The sequence below is a fragment of the Penicillium paradoxum genome (genome assembly GCF_028828445.1).
Source record: "Penicillium paradoxum strain IBT 22861 chromosome Unknown utg000003l_segment0_segment0, whole genome shotgun sequence".
Taxonomy (NCBI): domain Eukaryota; kingdom Fungi; phylum Ascomycota; class Eurotiomycetes; order Eurotiales; family Aspergillaceae; genus Penicillium; species Penicillium paradoxum.
The window spans coordinates 2,010,763-2,037,178 of NW_026643181.1; the positions used below are offsets into that span (position 1 = coordinate 2,010,763).

The following is a 26,416-nucleotide window of genomic DNA, read 5'->3' on the forward strand; positions in this document are numbered from 1 at the left end:
TTCGTGATCAACATTTACATCTTATTTATGAATGGATGATGATTGCAACGACAAAGCCAGTCCGAGTGTCATCTGCATCCCTTAAGCCGGGAGGCAAGCAAGATGGCGCGGGAGGTTCAGGTCGTCAGAAACCACAAGGCCCTCCACCTCAGCCTTCGGATTCGAAAATTGTTCGATTGAAGTTCACGAAACCAAGACACCCCAGACCTAATCCCGAAGAAGTGGACTGGGATGAAGATCTTCGCCCTACGCCCAATGAGATACTCGAGAACAAAGGAACCCATGGAGGAACATCTGTTGCCAATACGGACCCGAACCGACCGAAGATAGTTGACAAGGAGACAGGACGAAAGCGAGCAATGTCATCAAAGCCACAAAAAAGCTCGGTTAAACGTAGGAAATCGAACACAAGGAAAAGTACCACTGCCAAAGAGGTCAGCAGCAAAGGGCCACAATTGCCATTGATCACGCTGAATGCAAGCACTGTCGCTGCAGCTTCTATCCATGGCAATAGACCTTTGGCCTCTAGTCCCCTGGGCGGGCAAAGCAGAGATCATGCCACGAAGACCAAAGAGCATGTGTCGGAGGCTGAGGCTTCTAACCAAGCTACCCCATTAATCGACAGTGAAAACAAGGATGGCAATCAGAGAAAGGAGCACAATCCAACGGTTTTCGTCAGAACAAAAAGCTGCACATCGGTGACAACTGACTCATCATCGGATCTTGAGGAATATGACAAAGGACTATACCGTACCTCAAAAGTCAACATCTTGGAGCACAGAGCACAATCCAGCAGACAGGCAAATAATGGCAAAGCTGCTCATGTAATGCTTGAATTATCCTCGAGTCCCAACGCCGATCTCGAAGGACCATCTCGCCCGACTAACTCGATGGTCACCATTATGGAGTCAAGGGCATTTCCCAAGAGACAAGAAAGCAAGACCAAGGCTGTTCATGAAACGAGCCATCTGCAACCTCATGGCAGAGCAGAGAGAGTTGGCAGCAAATTGATGCTTGCACTTCATAGAGCAGACAATTTTTCTCACCAGAAACCAGTCTATGCGGCTACAGAGCCGCTCATCATCTCATCTGATCCAGTGCAGCCCCAGGACTCTCCCAAAAAGCAACAGTCTGGTCAGATACCGACAAAACCCGCATCGGCATATGAGCAAGGCGAATGTATAACAGACCGAGCAATTCCAGTTGAGGCTTCACACCCCCAGCCTGAGCTTAAAACGGTCAATCCGGCACTAATTGAAAAGACGCATCCACAGAAGACAGAGCAGATGGAAATGACATACGGCCCACCCTTCTGGAAATCTCCAAGCCCAATAAAGATATCCTCAGGACCGAGCTCTTTAGGATTAAATGCCGGCAGGGATCTAATGAATGACGGCCCTTCAATTCTCGATTATCACATGGACATGGAACACATTCCCGGATTTGCAGCCTTGCAACCGACGAGATCTGGACTGGACACATCGTCACATATCACTAATATCTGCGACAGCCAGGCGAACACCCCGTCGGAGACCTCAAATCTAGAAAGGGTCGATGATCTCACAACAGCACAGATTCAAGGACAGGGATTCAGCCAAACTCCAGATTCTCAAAAGCCTCTTCTTACTAATGAGGTCTCGATGAAACTCAATTCTCAGTCACCTCAGCCTCCAAAATCAATTCCAAAGACCAGCATTGTCGACAAGAACGGTAGTCCTCGACTCGTGCCTCAATCAGCAAAGACCACGACAGCTCCTCACCTTGCCCTGGATGGCGTAAAAGGAGACGAAGGACCTACCAATGTCACCGACACTAGTGCTAGTGAATACGATCGAGGCTCGTCTGATGATTCTACCGAGAGTACCGACGAGGGGCTCCCGTGGACCAAATTCCAAAGAGACATATTCTTGGAATATGGGATCGAAACGGAGAAACTGCGAAGATCCCAACCGTGGCCGCCGCATCCAAGACACCGGCCATCATTTTCTCAAGAGGATACTGCTGACGGCGCCATCTCCGAGAAAGCATCGACGAGTGAACCAAGTTCTTCCCAGCAAACGATCGACGAGAGAGGCCTAGGTGACGCACCTTCAAAGGATTATGAAAACCTTGACCAATCCCTCCGCACTGAGATACCGGGTTCGACAGAGTCAGGTGGTAAATCGCATGTCCCGTCCACAACAGGCGATCTTAGCCCAATGGAATGGATATGCACGTTGCAAGTGGCGCAAATGGATGCACACAATCTGCTCAAACAAACAAATTCGGTAAGCCTGATATTCTTCAGTCCATGCAACTGTATTAATCGAGATATAGCATCTCTCAACTCAGCTGGCGGCGGAAAAGGCCACCATCAGTCGAGTCCTGGAGATCTATCGAGAAGGCTGCGGTCGGATCCTCGACGATCTGTTCGAGGCCCAAGAAGCACGCATGCAGCTATATCATCAGCAAATGCAGGCTGTGAAGGAACAGCATGCAGACATATGTCATGACTTAGTTCGTGGGCTGCAGGAGCTCGATCGTCGGGTGCAACAAGGGGGTATGTGATGAGATCACGTATGACCTACTATTCAGGTCTGAGGTGATACATGGGTCGCACAAGGCTGGACGATATGGTACACGAGTGAGGGATTCTTAGGGTTTTATACTATATGCTTAGCTTACATTTTATAAATGCGATCGCCGTGATTGGAATTTGGGCAGTGTGGATCACGTGTAAATCGTTATAGTTTGAATAAGAGGTTTGACTCATTCGATTATTCTACAGGGCTAGTCTTTATAAAAGGAGTTTGGCCTTCCCTTTCTCTTCCTATTCATATTTCCAATTGATTGAGTTCCTTCGAGTCAATTCCCTTGGGCCCTTCTCTCTGCCTTCTCTCTTCTCTTCCCCATGTCGGTGAGTCAACCCCTCATTGATTTCAATTCCACAGTCACTGACGTCGCCAATTTCACAGTTCTTCATCGATAACCCTAATGTGGGCAACCACAGCCACCTGGAGGATTCTCGCGGTAAGTTATGAGTCTTTAACTCCTAGTTCTTCTCTAACCAGCTATAGTTCTCGGATACAACCCTCTCATCCCACCCAACCTCCTCCAGCATGAGATCGCAATGACCGACAAGTCGCGGGAAACCGTCCTCAACGGCCGCAGTGAGGCCGTCGAGATTGTTCACGGCACTGATACCCAGCGTCAACGTCTGATGGTCGTGATCGGACCCTGCTCCATCCACGACCCCGAAATGGCCCTCGAATACTGCGATCGCCTATTGAAGATGAAGGAGAAGTACGTCGACGACCTGTTCATCGTGATGCGTTCCTACCTCGAGAAGCCCCGCACAACAGTCGGCTGGAAGGGTCTGATCAACGACCCCGATATCGACAACAGCTTCCAGATCAACAAGGGCCTGCGCATCTCGCGCCAGCTCTTCGTTGACCTGACCAACAAGGGCATGCCCATTGCCAGCGAGATGCTGGACACCATCTCCCCCCAGTTCCTGGCTGATTGTTTGTCCGTCGGCGCCGTCGGCGCCCGCACCACCGAGTCCCAAGTCCACCGGGAACTTTCGTCCGGTCTCTCCTTCCCCGTTGGATTCAAGAACGGCACCGATGGCGCGCTCGATGTCGCAGTTGATGCCATTGGCTCCGTTAAGCACCCCCACCACTTCCTGTCCGTTACGAAGCCCGGCGTTGTCTCCATTGTCGGCACTGTCGGTAACCCTGACTGCTTCGTTATCCTGCGCGGTGGCAAGCGCGGTCCTAACTACGATGCTGCTAGCATCGCTGATGCCAAGTCTAAGCTTAGTGCTAAGGGCATGCGTCCCCGTCTTATGGTCGACTGCAGCCACGGTAACTCCGAGAAGAACCACAAGAACCAGCCCAAGGTCGCTGCTGTGATTGCTGAGCAGCTCGCTGCCGGTGAGGATGCTATCATGGGTGTTATGATCGAGAGCAACATCAACGAGGGTAAGTCTTTCCGAGATCCCGGTATCTACAGAAAGTTGCGTATACTGACTTCCTCTAGGCAACCAGAAGGTCCCCGCAGAGGGCAAGGCCGGTCTCAAGTACGGTGTCAGTATTACAGATGCTTGCATCAACTGGGAAGATACCGAGTCAGTATTGGAGACCTTGGCCCAAGGTGTTCGTGCACGCCGCGAGAAATCGCAAGCGAACTAAATTGCAAGACTTATAAGTTGGGTCACGAGAAGGGCATTTTTCAAGCCTGTCATAATGAAAGAAATGTTCGGATAGTTCCTTTAGCCTAGGAGTTCAATTTATGAGAATAGAACGTGTTTCTCAAGGTTTCTTTACTATTAAATAAGGTTCTCACGAGACTTTGCTTGCAGATCAGCGGTATTACTTAATCTTTGAAAATGTGAAAGTACCAATTCACAGAAAGAGAAGCCCCCATGTGGTATTCCCTATATTCGAGGTAAATTGCAAATTGTAGTGCGTCTGTGACTCATTGGGCAGAAACCCTTGACTGATTCGGCAAAGACAGCCCTGGACCTCGAGATCCAGCCAAGGCCAAATCTCGGCTTTAGTATCCTCTTGGGCCCCATTTATAGTGGATATATGGGGCTGAACTTATGTAGGCCTATGCCGTCACAAGGGTCCACGGGTGCCGACTTCGGGAAAATCAGGGGGCCTCGCATATCATTGCATAATTCCGAGGCCTACATCGGTGGGCAGAGCTTTTTAGCTTGTTAGTTTTGTTACCAGACAAGCATTGTGTACGTAAGATAGTGTTGCACCCATTTATAGAGATTTTCAAGGCTTCACTGGTATGGGCCTAAAAGTTACTGAGCGATGGACATGAGCAACCTTGGGACCTACCTTCTAGGTTGCTCCTTCAGATTTAGTCTACAGGCTAGGAATTCCTACTTGCAACGCACAAGGAATCTACCTATTACAGAATAGAATCAATAAGAATAGATCATATTCGCTCTGAAGATATTACAAAAACATGGGTATCACTAGAGTAGATCATAGGTCGATGATCCATTAGAGATCGGTCATTTGACGTGAGATCTGTTCAACTCGCAACAGGGAAGCCCCCATTGCTTGATTGCGCATCGAATGGACTCGCATCATTTGAGCTCCCGGGGTTTGAACTTGAGCCATTGGGGCATGCGTGCGGGAAGTCCATCGATTTGAACAAACGGCCAAGGGAACCGTGCAACGACATTGTTGACCCACTCCACCTTCCTAGTCATGAAAGCAGGCGTCCAATCAGAGTATCGAGAATACATCTCGAATCCTTTCCTCTGACAATACAGCAGCAGTGCTTCCCTCTTCACCACCAAGTCGAAGCTAGGATGGAGTCCCACTTCATTCATCTCATCGTCAAAATATTCATCGAGGCCCTGGTATGAGAAAGTTGTGAGAGATGGGTAATATCCAATCTCTCTCAGTCTCATGAGTGTTTCCAGAGCCTTGAGTGTGGCGAATTCAAATTCAGCGAGATCTGACGATGGCCAGAGATCAGTCCGTAGATCAAGGGCTTCAAGTGTTGGTGGTAGCACATCTTGAAGGTCGTATGTCATTGTATGCCAGCCGATGATGAAGTTGATTGGCAACGATAGCGTTTGAAGTTTTTCAAACTTCCTCAGAATCCCATAGAATGGTGCATTGTTTACTCCATCCTCAACACGCAGATGGAAGTTTTCCCAGCAACAAGGGAGAAGCTCCAGGCTGATAGAAAGATGTTTCAGTGTACGGCATGAAGTTTCGAGGGAGCGAAGAAGTAGCTCTGGCTCCACGAGCAAATTAGTTGTTGCCAAGCATTTGAAGGCCGTGCCCACATGTAAAGACTCCAGGAGCGGCACCTGAGACAGTAGCATGGCGAGATGCTCAGGCAGAACGGAGGATCTGGCAAGTACGAGGCTCCGAAGATTCGACAAATTCAAGGACATCTCAGCCTCTTGCTCAGGGAAAACACAAACCCCCTCGACACTCTGGAGCCATATCTCGAGAACCTTCAAAGCAGGAAGGTGGAACCAGGGCACGAATTGATGATTGTCTCCGAAGTCAACAGTCTCGTCTAATGCCATGAGAGGCAAATTGCTTCCATAGTCGACCATCTCCAGTTTTGAGAAGCTGGTCAATGCACCGGGGGTGGATTGCCGAAGAGAGAATGAAGCAACATTGTCCCAGGAAGACCCTGTTCCATCACAAAAGAAAAGTCTAGCCGAAGGCTACGAAGATTGTGAAGTTGTGAGATCAGAAGTGTGGCGTATGCATAGACGTCTCCAACAGATAGTCGCTTGAACCATGTATCCTGAAGTTCAGTGGAAAAACTTGCGTCTCGAACAAGCTTGCGGGCCCATCTCGCAGTAGGTCTAAATCTAAGGCTTGCCTTAGTCCAGTCAACCCTGGCTTTAGGGACGCAAATTTCATCCCCAGCAGAATCAGCATCCCACCATACCATGCTGACGTGCCAGATATAATCCGCGAGCTCTGGTCGTTCCGAAATACTCCGCAGGAGCAATAGAATCTTTTCAAGAGGGGGAAATTTCCAATCCCAATGCATTGAGCGATACAGAAAAGGCTCAGCCGAGACATGAAGATCACGAGAAATTCGTGACACAGTATTCAAGTCTCGCTGTGGCAGATACTCCAGTATCTGAAGCCAGCAATCGCGAGGTAATTCGGTCAAAGGGGTGAAAACCATTGTGAATGGCTAGTGGCAATACTGCATGAAAATCTTGGACTGAAAAGGTTAGGACAAATGGACGTCAACATGATAAAGCGTCAACATGCTACCACCCCAATATGAGGAAGAATGAAAAATGAATGTAAGGAATACCAACAAAGATGAGATGAGCAAAGCAGAGAACGTAGATGACGATGATGGTCAGTGACTAAAACGTAAGTGGGCACTATATCCACAGGTGATGGAAGTGGTCAGCAAAACTCTAGGTCGATATGATGCGGGAACATACGATCAAACCTGAAGACTGCCTGAAACAGAGCCTCTCAGATACGCGATGATAGAAAGAGATAAACAAGCCGAAGAAACTGACGCGTTCGATGAAAAGAGGGAGGTGACGAAAGTGAGAGAAAAAGGAGGAGGAAGAAAAAGAAAGAACGCGAAAAAAAGCAGTCGCGCTGGACGGAAGACGAACGAGGAAGGTGCGTATTTAGGCAATCGCGACCCGGAGAGATGAGAACAATTCACGTGGAGAGAATTATATTCAAAAGACAGCTAGCTGCCTGGACACTATGTACAGTATCAAACGCCCACAAACGATGGACCTCATCACCCCAACTCGGGAATCTTGAAATCTATAATGCAAGCCGCAAAGGATGAACGCCGAACCGATGGATCCTGATGCACCCCATGAACACCAGCAGCACAAGGCTTGATTCCATCCATCCCATCAACCGAATGGCGACCAGCACCATATCTACCCGAGAACCCACCATGCGCCTCCTCGAACCTCCGTTTGCTTGAAGCCTGCAGTGCAGGACTCGAACCTAAGCTCCGAAGGACACCACGATCCTCCAACGCCCCATCAGAACCGACACCAAGAGATCGAGTGGGAGCATCACCAATATCAATATCCAAAACAGTCGCTCTCCCATCATCTCCAAAAGCCCAGACCCTGGCCCCACCCTGGGAGGACTGCAAAGCAAGCTCAACAGTTCCCTTGACAGTTCCTATCTCCTTCCCATAGATCTTGAACGGCCACATCATGGCAGTAGGTCGATAAGAGACAGACAAAAGAAACTCCCAATCGCCATTCTGGTTCTGCACCAAGCTCTCGCAGCGCTTTCGGGGCTGATCTGAGTCAAGGTACCAGTCGCGGGCAAGGTCGCTATCACCCATCACACCTTCAGCTTGTTGTTCTCGTTCCTTGCGGATCACATTGTACACATCCAAGGGAATCGAGTACAGCACGAGGCGGTCACCATAAGCTGCTACGACGCGGAGACCCCAGCGGAGGTCCGAGCCTGAGGCGAATGCTGTTGGGATTGGAGGATTTGTTGACGAGGTTTGTTCGTTTGAAGGAGGAGATGGGGATGATAGTTGACGCAAGGGTTTGATAAATTCTTCTCTCGTGTTTTTGAAGGTCGGTGGAACACAGACGAATGCGCGGGTGAGACTCGTTGGCCCGCCGATTGGAGCGTCAGTGCCTATGCATAGTAGGCTTGTGCGTGGTTCAATGAACATGATGTGCAGGCCGTCGTTTATGGGGACTGCGCTGTAGTGATGACAGTGCGTCGCGCGGACGAAGCTGCGGGATGGAGTGTGGGGAATGCGACGTCGACTGAATGATTGGACATCGGCAAGAAAGTGGAATTGATTGTTCTTGAGGTCGAGTTTTGGTGAGGCGGATGGGGAGGAGAATGAAGTCGAAGGGGATGGCGAAGGAGGGCATTTGCATTCGTGGAAGCCTGGTCCGGACAGTGAAGAGATGAGACGAAGCTCAGTGGGTGTCTCTGGACTGCTGGGGAGGAAGTGGACGATTTCTGAGGGTTGAGGGAGGGTGAAGTGTTTGCGTTGCTCATTGCGTTTTGTTTCATCCACGCTGTGAATTTCGATGCCCGAGGCACAGCCAAAGGCAACGAGGCGTTGGCCTGGACAAACTGCGACCGTCCGTGGTGGGTTGTCAACTGTACAGATGTTATAGAAGAAATGACGAGATGTCGGAGCGATCGTGGGCATAGAAGAGAGATTTGGCGTTGAATCTTTGACCAAAGTCGTATCCAAGTTGCAAATCATGCCAACCCGGTTGCATAGCAATGCCGCAATGGTAAATTGGGGCTTGCTGGTGTCGATGGTGGCCGAAATAACACCAAATGGACACGATATGCGTGATATCGGCGCCAGGTCAACGTCACTGAGGTCTGTTCCAGACGTCGACCGGGCCTTTCGACCCAAAAGGCAATACACGTAGATCATGCAGCCTGTCGTCACGAGGAGGTAGTTGCTGCAACTGCTAATACTGAAAGTCGACCTTGCCCGCTCTTTGTCTTCGCCGAATTGCAAAACAGGTTGAAGATGACTGCCGCGGGACTTTTTTGTCGTATCGGAAAGACTTGTGAAGTCTACCACCGCGGTAGTCGAGAAGCCCAGCTTCTCAACATTCGAATCTCGCCCTGAAAGCACACATTCCGTTGAAAAGCGGCGGCTCATTCTCCAGACTTCGCTCTCATCAGATCGGGTAGAAGTGCGTATCTTGCAGTCTTGCAACCATGCATCCCACCATCCTGCTCTTTTCAACGTGGTCTCGAGTAGCTTCTTGTCTAAGCTAACTCGCATCCATTGCGAGCATGTGCGCCGGGCGTTGTCAAAGTCTCTGGGGGCCAACATGGAGAATATATCTAATAAGATTTCCGCTGGGGCAAGATTTGCGGCAGGGGGCGAAGACGTGCTCCTTGATTTGAGGATTGAGCCACCTTGAGCCGGCAAAGGTCGCTCTGCCACATCTTTTGTCAAAATTGGAGATATGGGCAATGCTGGGCTTCGCTTTATGTGCGAGAAAGAGTCGCTCTTGGACGTATGACCGGCATAGTCGAGAGTCGGAGATAGCAAAGCAGGCATAGTGAGTCAATGTTCGCCAATCACTATATGTGCTTGTTGGTGAGGTTTAGAACATTGCTTGGAGAGCGAGATAGGAGTCGATGAGTATAAAGCTGGCGATTGTTCACTTGGTGGGTCCTCTAGACCTAGATTTCCTTTTGCAGAGATCCCCAAGGCAACGCAATGCGCTATTCCAAAAGTGTGATGCAGCGACTTGAGTTTATACAGCCCCAATCTCAGATAAGAGGATAGATCGTCCAGAACACGAGTAAGTCCACTGATCTGCAATCCCTGATTGAGTCCAAACTACTTGAACGGTTGTTCAAGAAAGGATGTTGAAGAAACGATCAAGAGAAAAGCGCACCTCTGTTAAAAAAGGAAGTCCAACGCTACCCCGGGATTTGAAGCAAGTATGTGTGTGGTTTGTCTGAAAGCGGAGCGGAAATCTGATATTCGATAATGGGACGAGAGGAGGGAGAGGCAAGGGCGACGTTTAATTAAATACTGCATCTCACCATTTCCACTAGAGTTTGCCATCTACAAGAAAATTCAATTCTCAGTCTGACGTCGACACTGTAAGAAAAAAAAAAAAGTACCGAGAGGGCATACCTGGACAGAGGCACCACGCGGAAATCCGCGAGTGGAGCACGTCAGAGGGAGCACTCGCCTATTCAGCGAATACAGTACTCCGTCCGCACAAGTACATGCAGCTATCATTCCGAGGGAAATGGACAGTTGGAGGCAAACGAGATCTTTGGATCACTCACCAAGCTTGACTCGGTCCAGTTGGCTACGGGGCCACTTTTCCCACATCCACTTGCTAAGGGCACCGTAGTACTGTCCTCCAGACCCTCCCCGACCCTCCAGACCCGAGTCAACGACCCGACATGTGTGCAACATTCCACATCTTCGGCAAAGAAGGAATGCGTCCCGGATGCAGATGGCTTGGCGACTCCTCACCGCTGACACCCCCGGCTCTGATACTCCCATCTAAGACAATACAGACTCATATACTCAAAGAACAGTATTTAGTTCGACACATCCCACATTCCACAATCCCCCAACAACACTTGTGTTTTTGTCTTTACTGTTTCAGCTCCTCACCGCAAGAAAAGACAATTGGGCCCCCCACTGCTGAGGAATGCGCCCCCGACCCATGTGGACCCGAAGGGATTCCAGAAGTTGCTTCCGTGTGTCGCTTCGAGGTATGTTCGCGCTGGGGGGTCAATGTGCGGGCTGAATCGGATGCAAAGAAGGGTGAGTGGGCTAATGGTATTGTTTTCATGCTGATATCTACATGGAGAGAGAGACCACCGAGGTACAGGTGTGCATCTTACAGTTCTTCATAATCCCTAGCATGGATGCCTGAGGCATCGTCGAAGGAGTTCAGTTTCCGAGTCATTCATGGGTTTGAGATGTAATACGTGATGTCCCGTAAATCCGAACATCTTTACATTCGCTTTACGAAACGGAGCTAAAGTCTGGGCTTTTTGCGCCTGCTAATTCTTCGCTTAGACTCATGGATTAACTCCGTGCTCCGACATTGCCACGTTTGCCGCCAACTTATTTTAGAAACGGAGGAATGCGAGAAAAGAGTAAGTACTAGCGAAGTCTACTTTTGGAGCGAGAAATCCTGGAAATCAGATATGCCTCGGTTGAAGCCTGCATTGTATGTCATGGCACGCCCGACGCATATATACATCGCATCGCATATGAGGGCAATGAAAACCGAGGGCCAGTATTGCGCTCTGTACAAACTCTATATTCAACAGGGACATAAACAACTTCCAAATACAAGACTATGAAACTCAAATAACGAGCATTAACTATGCGTAATTGGGTAGGAACGAGGGACACGCGAGACGAGCCTGACAAAACGACAGCAAAGGTGCCACCCGGGGATATCATGAGCGTGGGGGAAAAATATTAGGACAATCCAGTGAGATGCGAACGAGGTATCAAGGTCGTATATCATGATGAATGAGGCGGAAACATGCAAAAATGGAAAAAAAGCAAAGAAATACCCCCGAGGGCAATGGCGAATGACACACGGGTTGGGTCATGTGAAGCTGACAAGCTTACAGCCTGCAATGTCAAACATTCGGCGTCTGATGAGCCTCGAAGGCGGACCCACCATTGCCATTGCCTTGAGCAGGGATGCGGCGGGGAAGCCAGGCAGCATGCAGCGGAATAATCAAGCTCGGGTTAACGTACTTCTTCAGCCGCAACTCGAGATCATGCCCTCCAATGCGGATCGGCAGCCTGTCACGGTCCAAACCTGATGGTGGCGAGAGAGTTGATGAAGGCGACGGGGAGATGTCGCCACCACCTGGCTGCTCGCGGTTGATGCTCTTGAGAGCAATGAATTTCATCAAGGGTTCGTACGTGCGCGCAAACCAGTAGGAAAACCAAACGGTGAAGCCTAGAAGTGGCACTAAAAGCAGCGAGCGAGTGATGGCTTGGCGCAGAGCTAGGACACCGATCATGGCCAGCTGATGAACCATTAGTCCGACAAATACGCGGCTGCATATCATCGGCCATGCGCGGCCGGTGGAATGTTGCTGGTGGTCCATGGCATAGAGGAGTTGATATTTGTAGATGAATTTGCCGACCGTGAAGTAGATCAGGCCGAATAGACAGATCAACCACGAGCTCGGGAACACACTGTAAACAACGCAGATGACCAAGATCAGGATCGTTTGAGGGATGGAAAATCCGTAGCTGAACTTGGGAGGAGTTGCAAGCTCCGCATACTCGCGTGGTGTGCGCGCCGATAGGAAATGGAATGGGTATAATGCGACACTTCCGAACTCGAGCAGTCGGAAGGGGAAAAGGCCCAGTCCTTGAAGGATCAACAGGTTAATGTAGAATGGAGCCAGATTTTCAAGGGACTTTGCTAACGAGAAGGCAATCGCGGTAGAATCTTTGAAAGCATCCCGAAGATTTTCCCAGAATGAATAGAAACCACTCGCTGTTCCAAACACAGTGAAGAGAAGGAACAGATTGAAGAACGAGAAAAAGAAGTTCTTGGAGATAATAGACAGCTCTACATCTCCGCGAGACACCATTCCCTGGTTGTTCGATAGCCCTGTAAAGATTGTTAGCAAGTTCAGCATGTACACGAGTGATCTCCAACACAAAACTCACATTCATAAACATAAGGCACGGCAACGGTCAACAGCGAGAAAGCAAGTGTAGGTAGACCTGTCTGGACCAAAGACTTGATGATCGGATGCTCCTGCAGGAACTCCGCCACCTGAGGGAGAAACTTATGAAGGGTCTTCAAATCCAGCAGAGAGGCGATAGGGACCAAGAGCACAGACCAGAACACAGTGAGAAATCCAATAACGGTGGTGATGGACCAGGACTGAACCATTCGTCGGGGGCGAGACAAATAGGTATTTTTCCAGATAACATCAGCCGGCGCTGGTGCAAGTCGAGCGAACATTTGCATTGGGTGGGGATCAAGGATTGCCTGAACGAGCATTTGAGATGCAGCAATTGACTCCATAGTCACAAAAGCAATCTCAGTAGAAGGGTATTCCTTCTCTCGAGCGTTTTGAATATATTCATCGAGCTTCCGTAGCTTCTCCTCGTAGTAATCGATAGCATCGATCATTCGGAAGCGAAGCTTACACGGACCGTACCAAATCCGAATCTTGGGTCTTTCGTTGGCGTAACCGGAGACATGGTTGTCTTCGATGTCAGTAAGCAGCCCGGACTGTTCATCGCCTCCATCTCGGGGCTGCTGATAGGTCAGAGGCAACGTGTTTCCATCGCTTTTTGGGCGCTTGTATCCCAGATGTTTTGTCCATGCACTCTCAAGTTTGCGGATGACTTTCATTCTCTCGTCGATCAATTCATCCAGCTCGCGCCACTTCCGGCACACGGTGATACTCTCGACCTTGCCAACTCGCAGGCCTTCCACAAACTCTTTGATTTTCTCTTCGGTTCCCAAGTCATTTGGAATGCCAGACAAGCGAATGGTGCGATCCGTGGTGCTGGTCTGGTTCCCGAGATAAGTTTGCCGAGTGCGAATAATTACGTTTGTCTCTTGAAGAAGCATATAGATCGCTAATCCGCTGAAAACATATGCGAACAAAACATAAATCCACAGATATGTAGGATCTGTGATTGGCTTTTCTTTTTCGACCTCGCCAATTGGACTTGCCGTTCCATTGCCGGGGACATTGTCCCAGCCGGGGACTCCATATTTACCAGTGTATTTGTAGTGAAAAGGAAGGATGATCGCGACGGCGAAAATAAAGACGGCTAGAAGGAATCGGATGGCGAACTTGAAGAAAGACAAGAACTACCCACAGGGTCGAGTCAGAGATGATCCACAGTCTAGCTAGAGCGCCCAAACAATCGGGACTTACCACGTATGCATCCAGCCCCGCAGACTGCAGTACTTCCTCTTCGGTGATCCGATGGAGTACGGGAATCCAACCGAAAAGGGTATCTGGAAGCTCAGGTAGCCGCGAAGCGGCGTTTCGTTGCCGTCGTCGTGCAGCGTACAGCTCGGTCCATTTTGGCCGCAAGATCTAAAAGAAAAGCAGTTAGCGGAAAGTGGGGGCCCCATAGATCGCAACATAGGAACATACACAGAATGTTAAAAAAGCACTCAGACCTAGCGCCGAACTTATCACAAATTGCGTGTACAGATCGCGCTGCTCTTTCAACTGATCCTCCCACCGCCTCTCACTTCCGCCATCGGGCTTGTCGGCAAGGTGGGTCAACACAGCGGACACCGCTGATGTTGTAAAAGACATGGGCTTGTTCTAAAGTGGGCGTCGCGCGCTTGATTTCTGGGGTGGTTTCGACGAGCGAGGGGCTGTCGGAACTAATGGTGCGTTAAGGGCATACGGCAAAAATCCGATGATCACCGAAACGACTGATGTCAGAGGATGGAATGGTCGACTGGGAGCAAGTCGCTTGGTAGATTAGGTCGCTATCTTGATTCCTATCGTTTCGTCTGAATACCAAGGGGAGATCGTGCGCAATCGATGAGTTGCCCCCTTTGTTTTTCGGCTTTCCCTTAAACCTTCAATGACGACTTCGGCCCCGGGGCCCCGGGCCCTACATAAAGATGAGTCAGCATCTATGTGCATAACTTTAATGCCCAACTGCATGAACTATGTGGCAATGACAACGTGTATCTCATATATCACAAGAATTGCAGCCTAACTTTCCAGATATAGTTCTATGGCATTCAGCTATATGAGTGGTTCTTCCAGCCCTATGCGTAATCAAACACCCAAAGTGTTACTATGTATAGAACATATTCAACAATTGGCATATACCATGCACGGGAGACTGGAGGCCTTCTTTCATAGTTACACCGTTTATAATATATACTCCGTACATGGGGTATCTCCATGGCGGGGGCTTCCCTCCATTTAATTATATATATAACATTAAGTTCGTCATTATGATCATGCCTAAGTGTCACCCTCAATTCGCTGCCATGACCCTGGTAGAGGTCTTAGCGGGAAATTATCTTGAGCTTTGCTCGAGACAGACACTGAATATTCGGCACCGGAATTTCCTTTCCTCGATGCACTGTGCGATTGATGCCCGTCCACTTGATGTCGCCGTGATCGCATCAAAGATAGCAGACGGCCCAGAACCCCGAATTCAAGCTTGAGTTTCAGGCTGTACACAAATGATTTGAATGTTGTCTGAATCACAAAATAATCGAGGAATCCCATGGTCATTAACGAAACGTCCAGTAGAATGATCAGAAAGTTGATGGCAAGTGTTTGGTACAGGATGGCACGGCCAGGGTCTGTGTTGTTCCCCATCGGAGGCAAGAGCCGCAGTATCTTAACTGAGTGAAAGATATAGAGACCCGAGATGATGGTTTCTTGGAGACAGAATCCAGTGAGTTCGATGCGTTCCATGATTGTGTAGGCATGCACCCACATCGAGGACCCGATGAAATTTGAGCCATAAGTAAGAACGGTTGTTGGGATATGTAACGCAATAGCATCACAGATGATCATACCCAGTACGAATCGTTGAACATTGCGGTTTTGTACAACGAGATTAAGACGAGAAAACAGTACCAGGGCCTGGCCTGTTACCATGAAATACCATCCGATAGTTGATAACGTGAGGGTGAACCAAAGGGGTGCGAAGTCGAAGTACTTGAGAATGAAGCTGACCGATTGGGGAACTACTCCCAGCAGGCCGGCTAGCAGCAAGCTCCAGAAATAAAGCCCCTCATAGCGTTTGAAGGTAGCGAAGATCAGCACTGCCAATTCCAGAGAATTGTAGAGGGCGAGTGCCAAAAATGTGGTGAATGTGATCTTCACGGTAAGATCATCCGCAGTATATGCACCCACAATTCCATCTGGGCGATCCGAATCGGGCATGACGATTGGTGTCACTGAAGGCAGTGCCCAATTCCCGAGAGGAATCAGCACATGAGTTGAAGAGCGTTGTGAAAACGATATGAAACGGCGGAAAACATGGCTAGGCTGACAGTTTAATAGAAATGGAAAGCCCCGATCTAACTGCCGACGGTTTTCACGAGAGATTTCAGAAAAGATCACGGTAGTAATGCAACATCCCCCTAGAGCTAAGGCCACCAAAACGCCATGGGGGCTCCTGGAGGCGAGTCGAAGCTTGCAAAACTAAGGCAAATGTACCCGAGCGGACCGTTTCATTGGACGCCCAGTCACATATCTCAGGCGGCCTATGCTCAAAAACCCAAACGGCATGGATTTTGGCGGAGTTTCCCCCAATGGAGAACCCGAGTACACTTCTAGTCCGCGTGGGAAGCGGCGAAGCGAAATTTCCACATGAAACACGGAGCTTTACCGGGGTGGTGAACGAATGAACATGGGGCCCTCGCTCTGGGACACAATAAGCTTACCCCAGATGATTCCTCTTATTTAAGCTCCATCCAGGAACATTGCAGACGTTCAGAACGCTCATGATTCTGTATGGAGTTGGCAAAACTGCCACATTTCGCCGAAATTGTCCTAGGGGATATTTGCGCTGTTGATGCAACTTCGTATTCTCATGGTGAGATGTTTACGGGCGACTAAGTATGCCGTCCGAACTTAACTCTTTTGATGTTCATGATTCGGATTCGAAATCCCATCTAGAATAACCGTTCCAAGACCCAACGCCGGTTATAAAATTTGGAAGAGCCACCAATAGGGATCGACAATTGCGATAGTACAGACTGCAGTTCGAGGAGCTTGCACAATCGGAATCGTAAGACCCTCTATTCCGTACTCCGCGTGGAGTACGGAGTACGGAGTAACGGAGGACACGAACCAGGCTAGTCCACTTGGCAAAATGGTGCTAAAGAAGAACGGGCATGTCCCCGCGAAATTGTCTGGCCTCCTTTCTTTGCCTTTCTTATTTTTCGTGATGTTTTTGCCGACTCCTTTAGCCTGCATACACAATGACTCAACCTGCCATTGGAACGAGACATGCTTCAATCGTGGCAAGTCACCTGAGAACAGACCTGCTCTAGCCCGACATAGATGCGATGTCTGCGAAACATGGGGAAAGGGTTTTGCATTTTTAGAAAGCTGCTCGCATGATGCTCATAGTTCTAACGCTTGCCCCATGGATCATACACTAGTGAAAGCCCGTAGAAGGTCTTGGAGCGATGGCCGAGAAATGTTCGGATCAGGGACGACGGCGTTAACTCGGAGCTGAGACTAATCACGCGTAGCAGGCGTTGTTAATTTATCAGGAGAAACATCGGTGAGCTGGCCGAACCATTTCCCTACAACTTCGGAGATTGCCACTCAATGGCTCGGACGGCGTTGGCGGGTAGCCAAGGCTGTCGGCGCAGCCAACCAAGCCCGACACCTGGTCTAGAAGCCAGAGTCTGTATGATCGCCATGGAAGCAGAACGAGAGAGACATCTGGCAAGCGGACATGGTCATAGGATTAAGATCTAGGCCCTTTTGACGTTGAGAATAAAATCCCGGGGGATAATCGATGGGCCATCTGGGGTACCCCATATGACCATAACCTCAGAATCATCCTACGACAACCGCCCATATCCACACTATTGAAGCCACCTGAACTAAGGAAAATGTGGAAGTCATTGTTGATTTAGCCTGATCGTTAGTCTATGGGCAGTCCGCATGTTCGAGCATCTCGCGATTTTCGAAACGATCGCCACCAATTTTAGCGTCAATGATTTGCGCCGAGTCCGAACTGCAATATGTACATGTTAATAAACAAGATACTATACAACCATAGATCATGTTGAAGCGCTGGCAAAGTCTCAATGCATTGTATCTAGTATGCGATGTGTTCAGGTAACTATCCAATCAATGTGTACCAAATGCCAAAATAAATAAAACAGAAAGGAAATCTACGGATGCTTAGATGCGTCGTAATAAAGATCAAGCAGACAGGCAGCAGACCAGGATTGGGTCGGTGACTATAATTGGTTGTCAGTAGCCCATAAGAAGTGAGATATACATCAGAAAGAAAATCACTTACCGAGTCATTACAGTGCTCTCCACCCTTGTTTGACAATTCTGTCAGTCCTTTCCAGGGACTCGCTCGGAGTGCTTTCTTGCAACCATCAAGTCGCCGGGTGATTTGCTGGAAGCATTCAGTCCGTGCTTCAGGCGTCTTTCGGCGCAGGATATCAAAGTGTAACAGTGCACGTAGGAAATAGCCTCGTTGCCAGACCCATTCCGGACCCTGATGATAATTGCGGCCCTTGGCAGTCGCAAAGTCATCAGAGTCATCGGAATTAACATAGTTTGGACGATAGTTTAGATCGGAGGGGTCCAGTGTTGACATGCCGACAGGACCCACGATAGCGGAGTCGGCAATCGACAGAGCGACAAGAGCTTTCGCAGGCGTAAATAACTCCGGGGCAACTGACATTGCGATGGGGAAGTTGGCACGGAGCTGGTAGTCTTCATAGGGCTTGCCGGACTTGTACAAGTCCTTGTAGATTCCTCGGCGGTTGATGATCTTTGCGTCGACATCGTATTGGCCATCTTCGCTGGGATCGAGGGGGACAAAGTAACATCGCTCAAAGTTGTCTTTGATCTTGCCGGCCCATTCGGCGAAAGTAATCGTCTTACCATCGCCAATTTGGACGCCTTCATGGGGATAGACCTTGGATTCGTGAAGGCGGGCCGCCCACGCCAGAGCACTGTACGCGAGACCGGTAATCTCAATGGCAGCACCATCACGTGGTGTTCCAGGGACACCCTTGTTTCCAGCCTTGGAGCTTTCTCCCATTTTATCTTGCCAGGTACCACAGTTATCCTGGTTGCCACCAAAAATGAGACCTGTTTCCCAGTCAACCTTGACATCGATCTGGAAGCCTTCAGGTTTCATCTGGCAGTCAAGGTCTGGACCAGCATTGTATTCTCTAAATGACATGCCTGAAGCGTGTCTTTGGAACACCTCTTGGACACACTCGAGAAGAGTCGGGGACTGAGAGTATGCACGAGGATCGTCGAAGGGGAACCATGTATCGTCATAAGGCAAGAATCGTCTGGGCACCTTCTCTTGCAAGATATCGATACCGTTAGGTGCCATTGCAATGAAGTCTTGGATACTCTGCATAAAGAACCAGACGGAGTCGCGGGAATTGTATCTGGGCAATTTTCCACTGCTCAAAAGATTGGGAATCATGCCATGCTTAAGCACGCTCGCGAAAGCGATGATGTGCTCTTTCGCATCATCAAAACGTTGCGTGCAAAGGAATAGACCACGGATAGAGATAAAGATATCTCTACCCCAGCATCTTGTCCAGTCAACTGCGAAATGAGGCAGCCCTGCTGCAAGACTGGGAACCATCTTGGTGGGCCATAAAGATGCAGACTTCACATAGCCAGTCTGTTGAACGCTGACCATAGCTAATTGATGAATAAAGTCCTGGCCGTGCCGGACATTCGCTCCAAGGAGATGAATACCTCTATTCCATGCAGCATTATATGCAGCCTGTAAAATGATTGCGAAATATCTTGGGAAGAGGAAATTGGGCAGGTCGCGAACCGCGTCAAACTTTTCCTCAAGCCATGCCGCAGGTCTATTCAAGGCAGTATATCCTTCCTTAGCAGCTGCTTTCTTCATGCGATTAATGATATAATCAAAAGCCCACTGGCCCTCTCGCAAGTGGTCGCAGAGCGGGTGACCAAGTTGATTGTACTTGATGATATCCTCAAGCACACTCCACCAGCCCTGAAGACCAGCATAAACCAGCGGACCATGTTTTGGAATGTTATAGACACCGTCCTGGCCATCACTAGTGTCTCTTTCCTCGGCTTCACACCGGTAAAGCACGAAGTTCAGATCAACCAAGCTGAGCTCAGAGAATGCATCATCTGCACCATGGGCAAGGCTATGTTTGAATCCATCAGCTTGATCTGCACCTGGGATCCATGTTTCAAAAAGAGCAATAGACCCAGGAAGCAGAGTGTCTAGTACTGAGATGTTGACCCCCTTGTCGCTTTGTTCGATCTTCGTGCCTTCGATGTCGCGAGTATGACTGGGGAGACCTTTCAAGTATTTGTCGTCGGCCAAAACCTTCGCCCTTGTTTGATCACTGGCATCAACTTCCAACTTCCACGATCCAATGTGCTTGGCACTAGTTCCAGCAATATGTGTGGGATCTAGTATTGTACCACTCTCATGGCCGGGGAAAGCGGTGTGTGCAATCAAAAAGATACCTTTTCGGGTCTTGGGGTGAACTCTGTGAACAGTGATAAATTCACCATCGTGATGGATGTGAGTTTCATCATAGCCTTCAACTCCCATCATGGTGTGGAGTTCGTTCAGGAGCTTCTTAACACCACCAATCCCACCATCTCCAGACCCAACGACTAGACTTTCCGACTCCGAGGATTGAGATGTGTATGTTCGAGTCTCATGGACGAGCTCTATGAGTTTGGGATACACCTCGTCGTAGCCCATTACACTTCCTGTTGCGGAGGCACACATTGCCACAAGAGCGGCATTTGGTAAAGTGTCTCTGGCATCGCGCTTCTGAGCAGGGACCTCATTGTCATGGGTGCAGTCCATGAATAGTGCCGGAACCGGACAGGGATGGATATGATGGATCTTCTCAGCACTATCGCCAGAACTGGCAGATGCAATTGCATGTCGACTTTCAGCAAAAGGCAGATTGATCTCGAAGCTACCGATTGGCTGACCACCATGACGGTGAACGAGGCGACTCAGCTCTTCTGTACTCCAAGCCTGCATGGCCTCGCGAATCAGAGCGTTGATGCCTAAGCGTTTGACGAAGACATAGTCGGCCTCCTCGGAACCCGTGAAAAGTTCTGCAAAGACAGTTAAATTGGGTCGAACTTTGCGAGCTTCATCAAGCAAATATTCAGCAACCACGAGAGGCGTCGAATGGCAATTATCAATTCGGAAGCCAGAAAAGTACTTGGCCATGAGATGTGTATAACGGGTCATGTACTCCCAGAGGAACGGACTATCTTCGGGGGAGGACCCATATCGAAGCTTCACGCAATCACCCCACACAATGACTTCGCGGCGTAGGTAGGCTTTGGAATCGGGCCCGGCATTATCTTTCATCGCATCGGCATTCCAAATCCAACCATTATTAATCAAGGCCAACGCCTTAGGGTCGTGTTTCTTCGTAACATCGTTGAGAGGAAGGCGTGTGAAGTAAGTCTCAATCAAAGGGCTTTCCTGGGTAATAGGACCCATCTTGGGACCGTGATCGTCGATTCTGAGATACTTGATGCGGTTGAACAATTGGTCCATGATAGCGTTGACATCAGCATCATACTCCTTGTAGAATGGCAGATTGGCCTCGTCAAGGAGCTTGGACAATGAGTCTTCAACCTCGCTGAGATTGGTTTGTGCTTCATCATAGTCACCAAACAGCACAGTTAAAGCAATTGCACCAAATTTTGGGTCCACGACACGACCAAAGCGTCCGAGAATTCGCTTGAAGGATGGAATTCCAACTTCGCGGAGCACTTTGGCTTGTTGTGCGAGGGTCCATTTCTTGTATTGCTGCATGTCATCTCGTTTGACGAGTGCAGGATCAACCTTCGCATCAATCCATTCGTGCATAATTTTCTGAACATCACTCTTCACATCAAGGACGTAAAATTCCCATAGGCGAATCCCATCAATGACGTGCTTGCGAGCCATGTGCATGACCGCCACTAAATCTTCTACAGTCTCGAACACTGTGGGAAGACCGAGGTCTACAAGACTATCACCGAACTCCAAGAGTGCTGAATCCAGCTCCAGAGCTGCCTGCAGCCATGGAGCGGTTTCCACGCTATATCCGGACTCAGGATGCTCCTGCAGCCATTTGCTATTATTAGCTGTGTGATTCCACACCACATCAGTCAATGTCAGAAGACCATAATCTTTCTCCATCTTTGCGACCAATGAAGCGATATCATCCTCTCCATTGGGGAAGAATGTGCTGTCGAACGCCAACTGATCAACAATACTGTATGGGGAGTTTGACGAGCCACGTTCCATGAGGGGTGTGAAATGAACCATGTTATAGTTCCGTAGACCAATTCCACGAAGATGTTTGTCCCAATCCATGGGATATTGGCCCATGAATTTCGAAATCACAGAGAAGATTGAGAGCGCATTCAGCGGCAAATGCTTCCCCTGGAGGGTGAGATTGGGTGATACATCAATGTAGTGCACGGGGGTCTGGGTGGGCTTTGGGGCAGACACATCCTCGACCGAGAACGCTGGCAGCGGAGAGAAGGTTGTGTAGAAAGCAAAGGCCCCTGCAGATGTCACGGGGATGTCAATGTGAATGTTTTCATTGAAATTAGGCTGTAATCTACTACTATTCAGCAACCATGACTCTCAATGTAAAAGGAAGATGGGAAAGAACTGGGGAATCTACCCGAACTCCCTGAAGGAGTGACGCTCGAAAGGCTTGCCTGCTTCGGGGATATTCACCCAGAGACTACCCTGTCGGCAGATGGAACTCGTTCCCTCGATAATAAATCGAAGCACATATCCAGCTTCTGGAGGAGGGGCCAAGTGAATGTATCCCCCAGGCACGTCTGGCGATCCATCATCCTTCAATGGAAGCAAGTAGACCTGACGCAAAGAGCCCATTGCGATGGGTCGATAACGATTGGACCAGGTCTAAGCTACCTGATCGTGAGGGTGAGAATTTGGAACGATTTACCCTCCAGAATTTTGAAAATGAGAGAAAGAAAGAGACGGAAGTCAGAGAAGAAAAAGTTGGGCACACAGGAGGACCTAGCGACCCCCTCATATGTTCCTGGAGAGAGCCCAGACCGCGCGGGGAATGACATCATGCAGATTCCTTGGCGTGTCTTCAACCGTGCGATACATGCCTATGCCTACCTACCAATGGATACATGGGGGCTTTCCCTCTTGTTGATCTTGTTGGTGCACAGATGGACCAATCAGAAATTCAATTGTCTAGAATACAATCCACAGGCACCTCATAAATACAGGTCATGAAAGTCTATATACGCAATGTCCGATACCTAATCCCGGCCCTAATTATAATCGTGCAGCAATAAACCGAGCGCCTTGACTCTCCACATTGGGGTTTTGGGATGCAGAAGTCGGGGATGGGGCCTGGGGTGGCCTATGAGAAAAACATTTTTTTTGATAAGTAACACAAACATAGAGGAAACATAGCCAGCAGAAGGGATTTTTTTACCGCTCGATGTACGAAGGAATATCCTCCACGTTCATGGTCCCTTGTAAGACACCTGTGCCATGTTAGCTTGAGTCATAGGAGACATTTGAAAAGAAAAGACTTACGGAAAACAGCAGTAAACAGAGGGAACTCATCCTCCATGCCCTGATTCTTCAGGAAGCTGTTGACTTCCACAGCCGTTAGGGTACCTTGCAACTTCTGACCATTGAGCTCCGCCCTCTCGATCTCTTCGATGGGCAAATTACGCTGGACGCTGTACATGGCACATCGGAAGTTGCGGCCGCTACTACAACTAGTGATCAGATCTGCAACACCGGCACTCTCATCGGTGAAGGTGCGGTTGTCGATCGTAGCGCTGAAGAAAGTATCACCAAACTTGACCATCTCCATCAGACCAACACGCATTATGGCAGCCTTGGCATTATCACCCCATCCCATGCCAACGACCCAGCCGGCGGCCACAGCGACGATGTTCTTGAGAGCGCCGCTGATAGACACACCGGCAACATCATTGACAACACGCACGTGGAAGTACGGACGATGAAAGAGGGATTTTAGCACAGCATGGTCGACAGGAGGATAGGCCGAAGGCAGGGCCTGCAGCTTAACCTCCGACACTTGACCCGAGGTATCTTTGTGCTGGAACTCGACCAAGTCGGTTGTGGAAGAGGAGGGCGACCGTTGAGGAGTGGTGGCCTTGGAGTCCAGGTGTGGTGGGTCGTAGGCAACGCTGGTCTCAGACCACTTTTCTTGAGCAACCTCATTGGCAATGTTGGCACCGGATAGAGCACCGCAGTAGATGCCAAGGATCCTGCCAATGGTCTCAGAGAAGAGGTGGATACCGGTGCTGTTGACATCCACACCCTTAATGCATGAGATACCACGGGCGTAGGGTAGGATCTTCCCCTTTAGTTGTTCGCAAGTCTTGATGATGAACTGATGAGGCAGGTTGAAGATGAGGAGTGTGCTGTCCTTCACCGCATCCTCCAGGGATGGGTTGGCGTGCAGGTTGGCGGGCAATTGGATTCCTGGGAGGTACTTGACGTTCTCGTGGGTATTGTTAATCACCTCAGTCAATTTCTGAGGGCCAGCGTTCGAGGCATTGTAGTTCTTCGAAGTCTCCGGGATTTCGACATTCTCCTCAAAAACCCACATCTCTACATTCTCCTCGAAAAGATCAGGATTGCTGGCCGCATTTTCGGCAACAATCTTGGCGATGGCGCAGCCCCTATCGAGAACCGGTTCAGCATTTATTCTTCGCAGAGATACTGGAGATTGATCACCTACCAGTTACCGGAGCCCACCACCGTAATCTTGTGCTTGCGCTGAAAAGTATCGACAGAACCCATGATGTGTGAAGAAGAAACAAATGATTTGCGGGAAAGAGGCCCGGGGAAGATGGGTTTAAATGGTCGAGAAACCAGCGGGGGCAAAGGGGGTGAGAAACGAAATCGGGTCTGGAACGGGATGGATAGTGACCGAGGTTGCACAGCTGTGGTAGAGAAGTGAGGAATGCAAAGCCGACGCAGGTTGAGACAAATATCCATAAAAGTGATCGTGCTGGGGCCCCAATGATTTCAGCGGATCGCCTCCCGAGGTCCTGATAAGTGCGTCTGATGTCACCGCAAAAGCCTCGAAAGTCGAGTGGATCACGCAAATTTGGAGAGGCAATTAACACATGAAATCCCGATAACGTCACAGCGGTTGGACTTTTGTTTTCTGCTTCTCCGTAGTCTTAACACACTAGTTGGGGAGCCAAATCGAGAGCCAAACAACGTTGAGTTCCTAGAAAAAAGGGTGGGGAGGGTGGATGCGGGCGGTGAGCAAATTGGGGTCGACGGGCTTTCGCTTTTCCCGTCGCAATTTCGTCTTGTGCTGCTCGCTGTAGATCTCACATGCCAACATGGTAAGTTGCAGCATTACTTATCTTGTTCCACTTTCAACCGGTTAATTATCGTTCTCTGTTCACAGGCTCCCATTCGCAAGTCAACGATGGCGAAAACTGCCTCGGGCAGAGGTGCGATAGCCAAACCCAATATCTTTGGTGACGAGTTTCGCACAAGCAAGAGGGACAAGCGTCAAATCAAGCATGCGGCCCTCGTATCTAAGATCGAGAAAAACTCTCAGAAGACCCCTAAGCGTCGACGAGCATCCAAGAAACTTGTTGCAAACCTCGAGTCATTGGCCGATGCCCTCCCAGAGGCTGAGGAGTCCAACGATGCCGCCAGTCAAGTGAATGTGATCAAGCAGAAGACCCTGAGACACAAGCCGGGTGCCATGAAGCGCCGAGAAAAGCTCGAGAGATTGGAACGGGATCGCTTTAACAAGAACATGACTGAAATGTCCACCATCACATCAACCCCAGCTACCACCAGTGGCGAGGCAAACACGGAGGCGAACCCGACGGCCGGTCGATGGTCAGCGCTCCGTAATTTCATCTCGCAAACGATGGAACAGCAGCCTGTTTTCAAGGCGAACAAATGAAAGAGATCGGAATGAAAAACGAATCACTAGCTCAGTGGGCAAGTCACAACGGGGGATGCCGCTAGCCTTGGATATCTGCCCAGCACATTGACTCTGGTAACAACCTAAAACAAGGAATGCATACATGGGGTCTTGTGATTCTCGAAGTTGAGTATAGGCACATGATACTGGAGTATACTGCGCTTATCTCAAATACGACGCACTTACCCGCGGCAGATTTGAATGCAGAACCTCAAAACACTTGATCTCAATAAGGCCGTACGGTCCAATATCTCTTATTTGCCCAAAATTCAGTGCTCAACGACCTCAAGCGCCATTGAACAGCTTTTGGCCACAGAGATCAATGATCCCAATACCCATTCTTGCCATGGAATACTTGAATCTGTATTTACTATTTTGTACATATATAAGAATCAGAACTGATATCCGCAACCTGGTTCTGCTCATTTCCCAACAGCTTTGTCGGGATCGGATAATTCGATGCCTCCCTCTAGAGTGACCTGCAATGCTTTGAGACAATAGACTTTATGATTGAAAATACTCTCTATTCTTTGTTTACAAGCATAGCGAAATGATTGGGCGAAGTAAATATACACAAGTTATAGAGTACATATATGTAGCTTGTATTCAACTATTTATCCGCAAATAACCGGCCCGGTCATCGGCCCGATGAGTCATCAGATAAGATGGCCCCAGCCCCGGGGCCGCATCCATGTCGGGGCCTGCGGGGAAAGCACTATCTAA

The 26,416-nt window shown here is 49.3% G+C and overlaps 8 protein-coding genes across 8 annotated transcripts; 2 read left to right on the forward strand and 6 right to left on the reverse strand.

The window, feature by feature from the left end:
* Window positions 1-35: 35 nt before the first annotated feature.
* Window positions 36-4,172, forward strand: N7457_002665 (3-deoxy-7-phosphoheptulonate synthase; the record flags this gene model as incomplete). Its single annotated transcript, XM_057173711.1, has 6 exons — window positions 36-2,267; window positions 2,317-2,539; window positions 2,835-2,896; window positions 2,955-3,009; window positions 3,057-3,962; window positions 4,021-4,172. The coding sequence occupies 6 exons, from the start codon at window positions 36-38 to the stop codon at window positions 4,170-4,172; spliced, it is 3,630 nt and encodes a 1,209-aa protein (XP_057033862.1).
* Window positions 4,173-5,086: 914 nt separating this feature from the next.
* N7457_002666 (uncharacterized protein) lies at window positions 5,087-6,669 on the reverse strand (the record flags this gene model as incomplete). Its single annotated transcript, XM_057173712.1, has 2 exons — window positions 5,087-6,193; window positions 6,253-6,669. 2 exons carry the CDS (start codon window positions 6,667-6,669, stop codon window positions 5,087-5,089), a joined length of 1,524 nt encoding a protein of 507 aa, XP_057033863.1.
* Window positions 6,670-7,257: 588 nt separating this feature from the next.
* N7457_002667 (uncharacterized protein) lies at window positions 7,258-9,546 on the reverse strand (the record flags this gene model as incomplete). Its single annotated transcript, XM_057173713.1, has 1 exon — window positions 7,258-9,546. One exon carries the CDS (start codon window positions 9,544-9,546, stop codon window positions 7,258-7,260), a length of 2,289 nt encoding a protein of 762 aa, XP_057033864.1.
* Window positions 9,547-11,618: 2,072 nt separating this feature from the next.
* N7457_002668 (putative DUF221 domain protein) lies at window positions 11,619-14,297 on the reverse strand (the record flags this gene model as incomplete). The annotated part of the gene is made up of 4 exons (XM_057173714.1): window positions 11,619-12,613; window positions 12,673-13,837; window positions 13,905-14,069; window positions 14,130-14,297. The coding sequence occupies 4 exons, from the start codon at window positions 14,295-14,297 to the stop codon at window positions 11,619-11,621; spliced, it is 2,493 nt and encodes an 830-aa protein (XP_057033865.1).
* Window positions 14,298-14,966: 669 nt separating this feature from the next.
* Window positions 14,967-15,902, reverse strand: N7457_002669 (uncharacterized protein; the record flags this gene model as incomplete). Its single annotated transcript, XM_057173715.1, has 1 exon — window positions 14,967-15,902. The coding sequence occupies one exon, from the start codon at window positions 15,900-15,902 to the stop codon at window positions 14,967-14,969; it is 936 nt and encodes a 311-aa protein (XP_057033866.1).
* A 1,973-nt stretch (window positions 15,903-17,875) lies between these two features.
* N7457_002670 (putative glycogen debranching enzyme Gdb1) lies at window positions 17,876-22,608 on the reverse strand (the record flags this gene model as incomplete). Its single annotated transcript, XM_057173716.1, has 3 exons — window positions 17,876-17,944; window positions 18,007-22,324; window positions 22,391-22,608. 3 exons carry the CDS (start codon window positions 22,606-22,608, stop codon window positions 17,876-17,878), a joined length of 4,605 nt encoding a protein of 1,534 aa, XP_057033867.1.
* A 576-nt stretch (window positions 22,609-23,184) lies between these two features.
* Window positions 23,185-24,537, reverse strand: N7457_002671 (glycerol-3-phosphate dehydrogenase family protein; the record flags this gene model as incomplete). The annotated part of the gene is made up of 3 exons (XM_057173717.1): window positions 23,185-23,240; window positions 23,293-24,416; window positions 24,476-24,537. The coding sequence occupies 3 exons, from the start codon at window positions 24,535-24,537 to the stop codon at window positions 23,185-23,187; spliced, it is 1,242 nt and encodes a 413-aa protein (XP_057033868.1).
* A 554-nt stretch (window positions 24,538-25,091) lies between these two features.
* Window positions 25,092-25,672, forward strand: N7457_002672 (FAM207/SLX9 family protein; the record flags this gene model as incomplete). Its single annotated transcript, XM_057173718.1, has 2 exons — window positions 25,092-25,094; window positions 25,160-25,672. The coding sequence occupies 2 exons, from the start codon at window positions 25,092-25,094 to the stop codon at window positions 25,670-25,672; spliced, it is 516 nt and encodes a 171-aa protein (XP_057033869.1).
* Window positions 25,673-26,416: the final 744 nt, after the last annotated feature.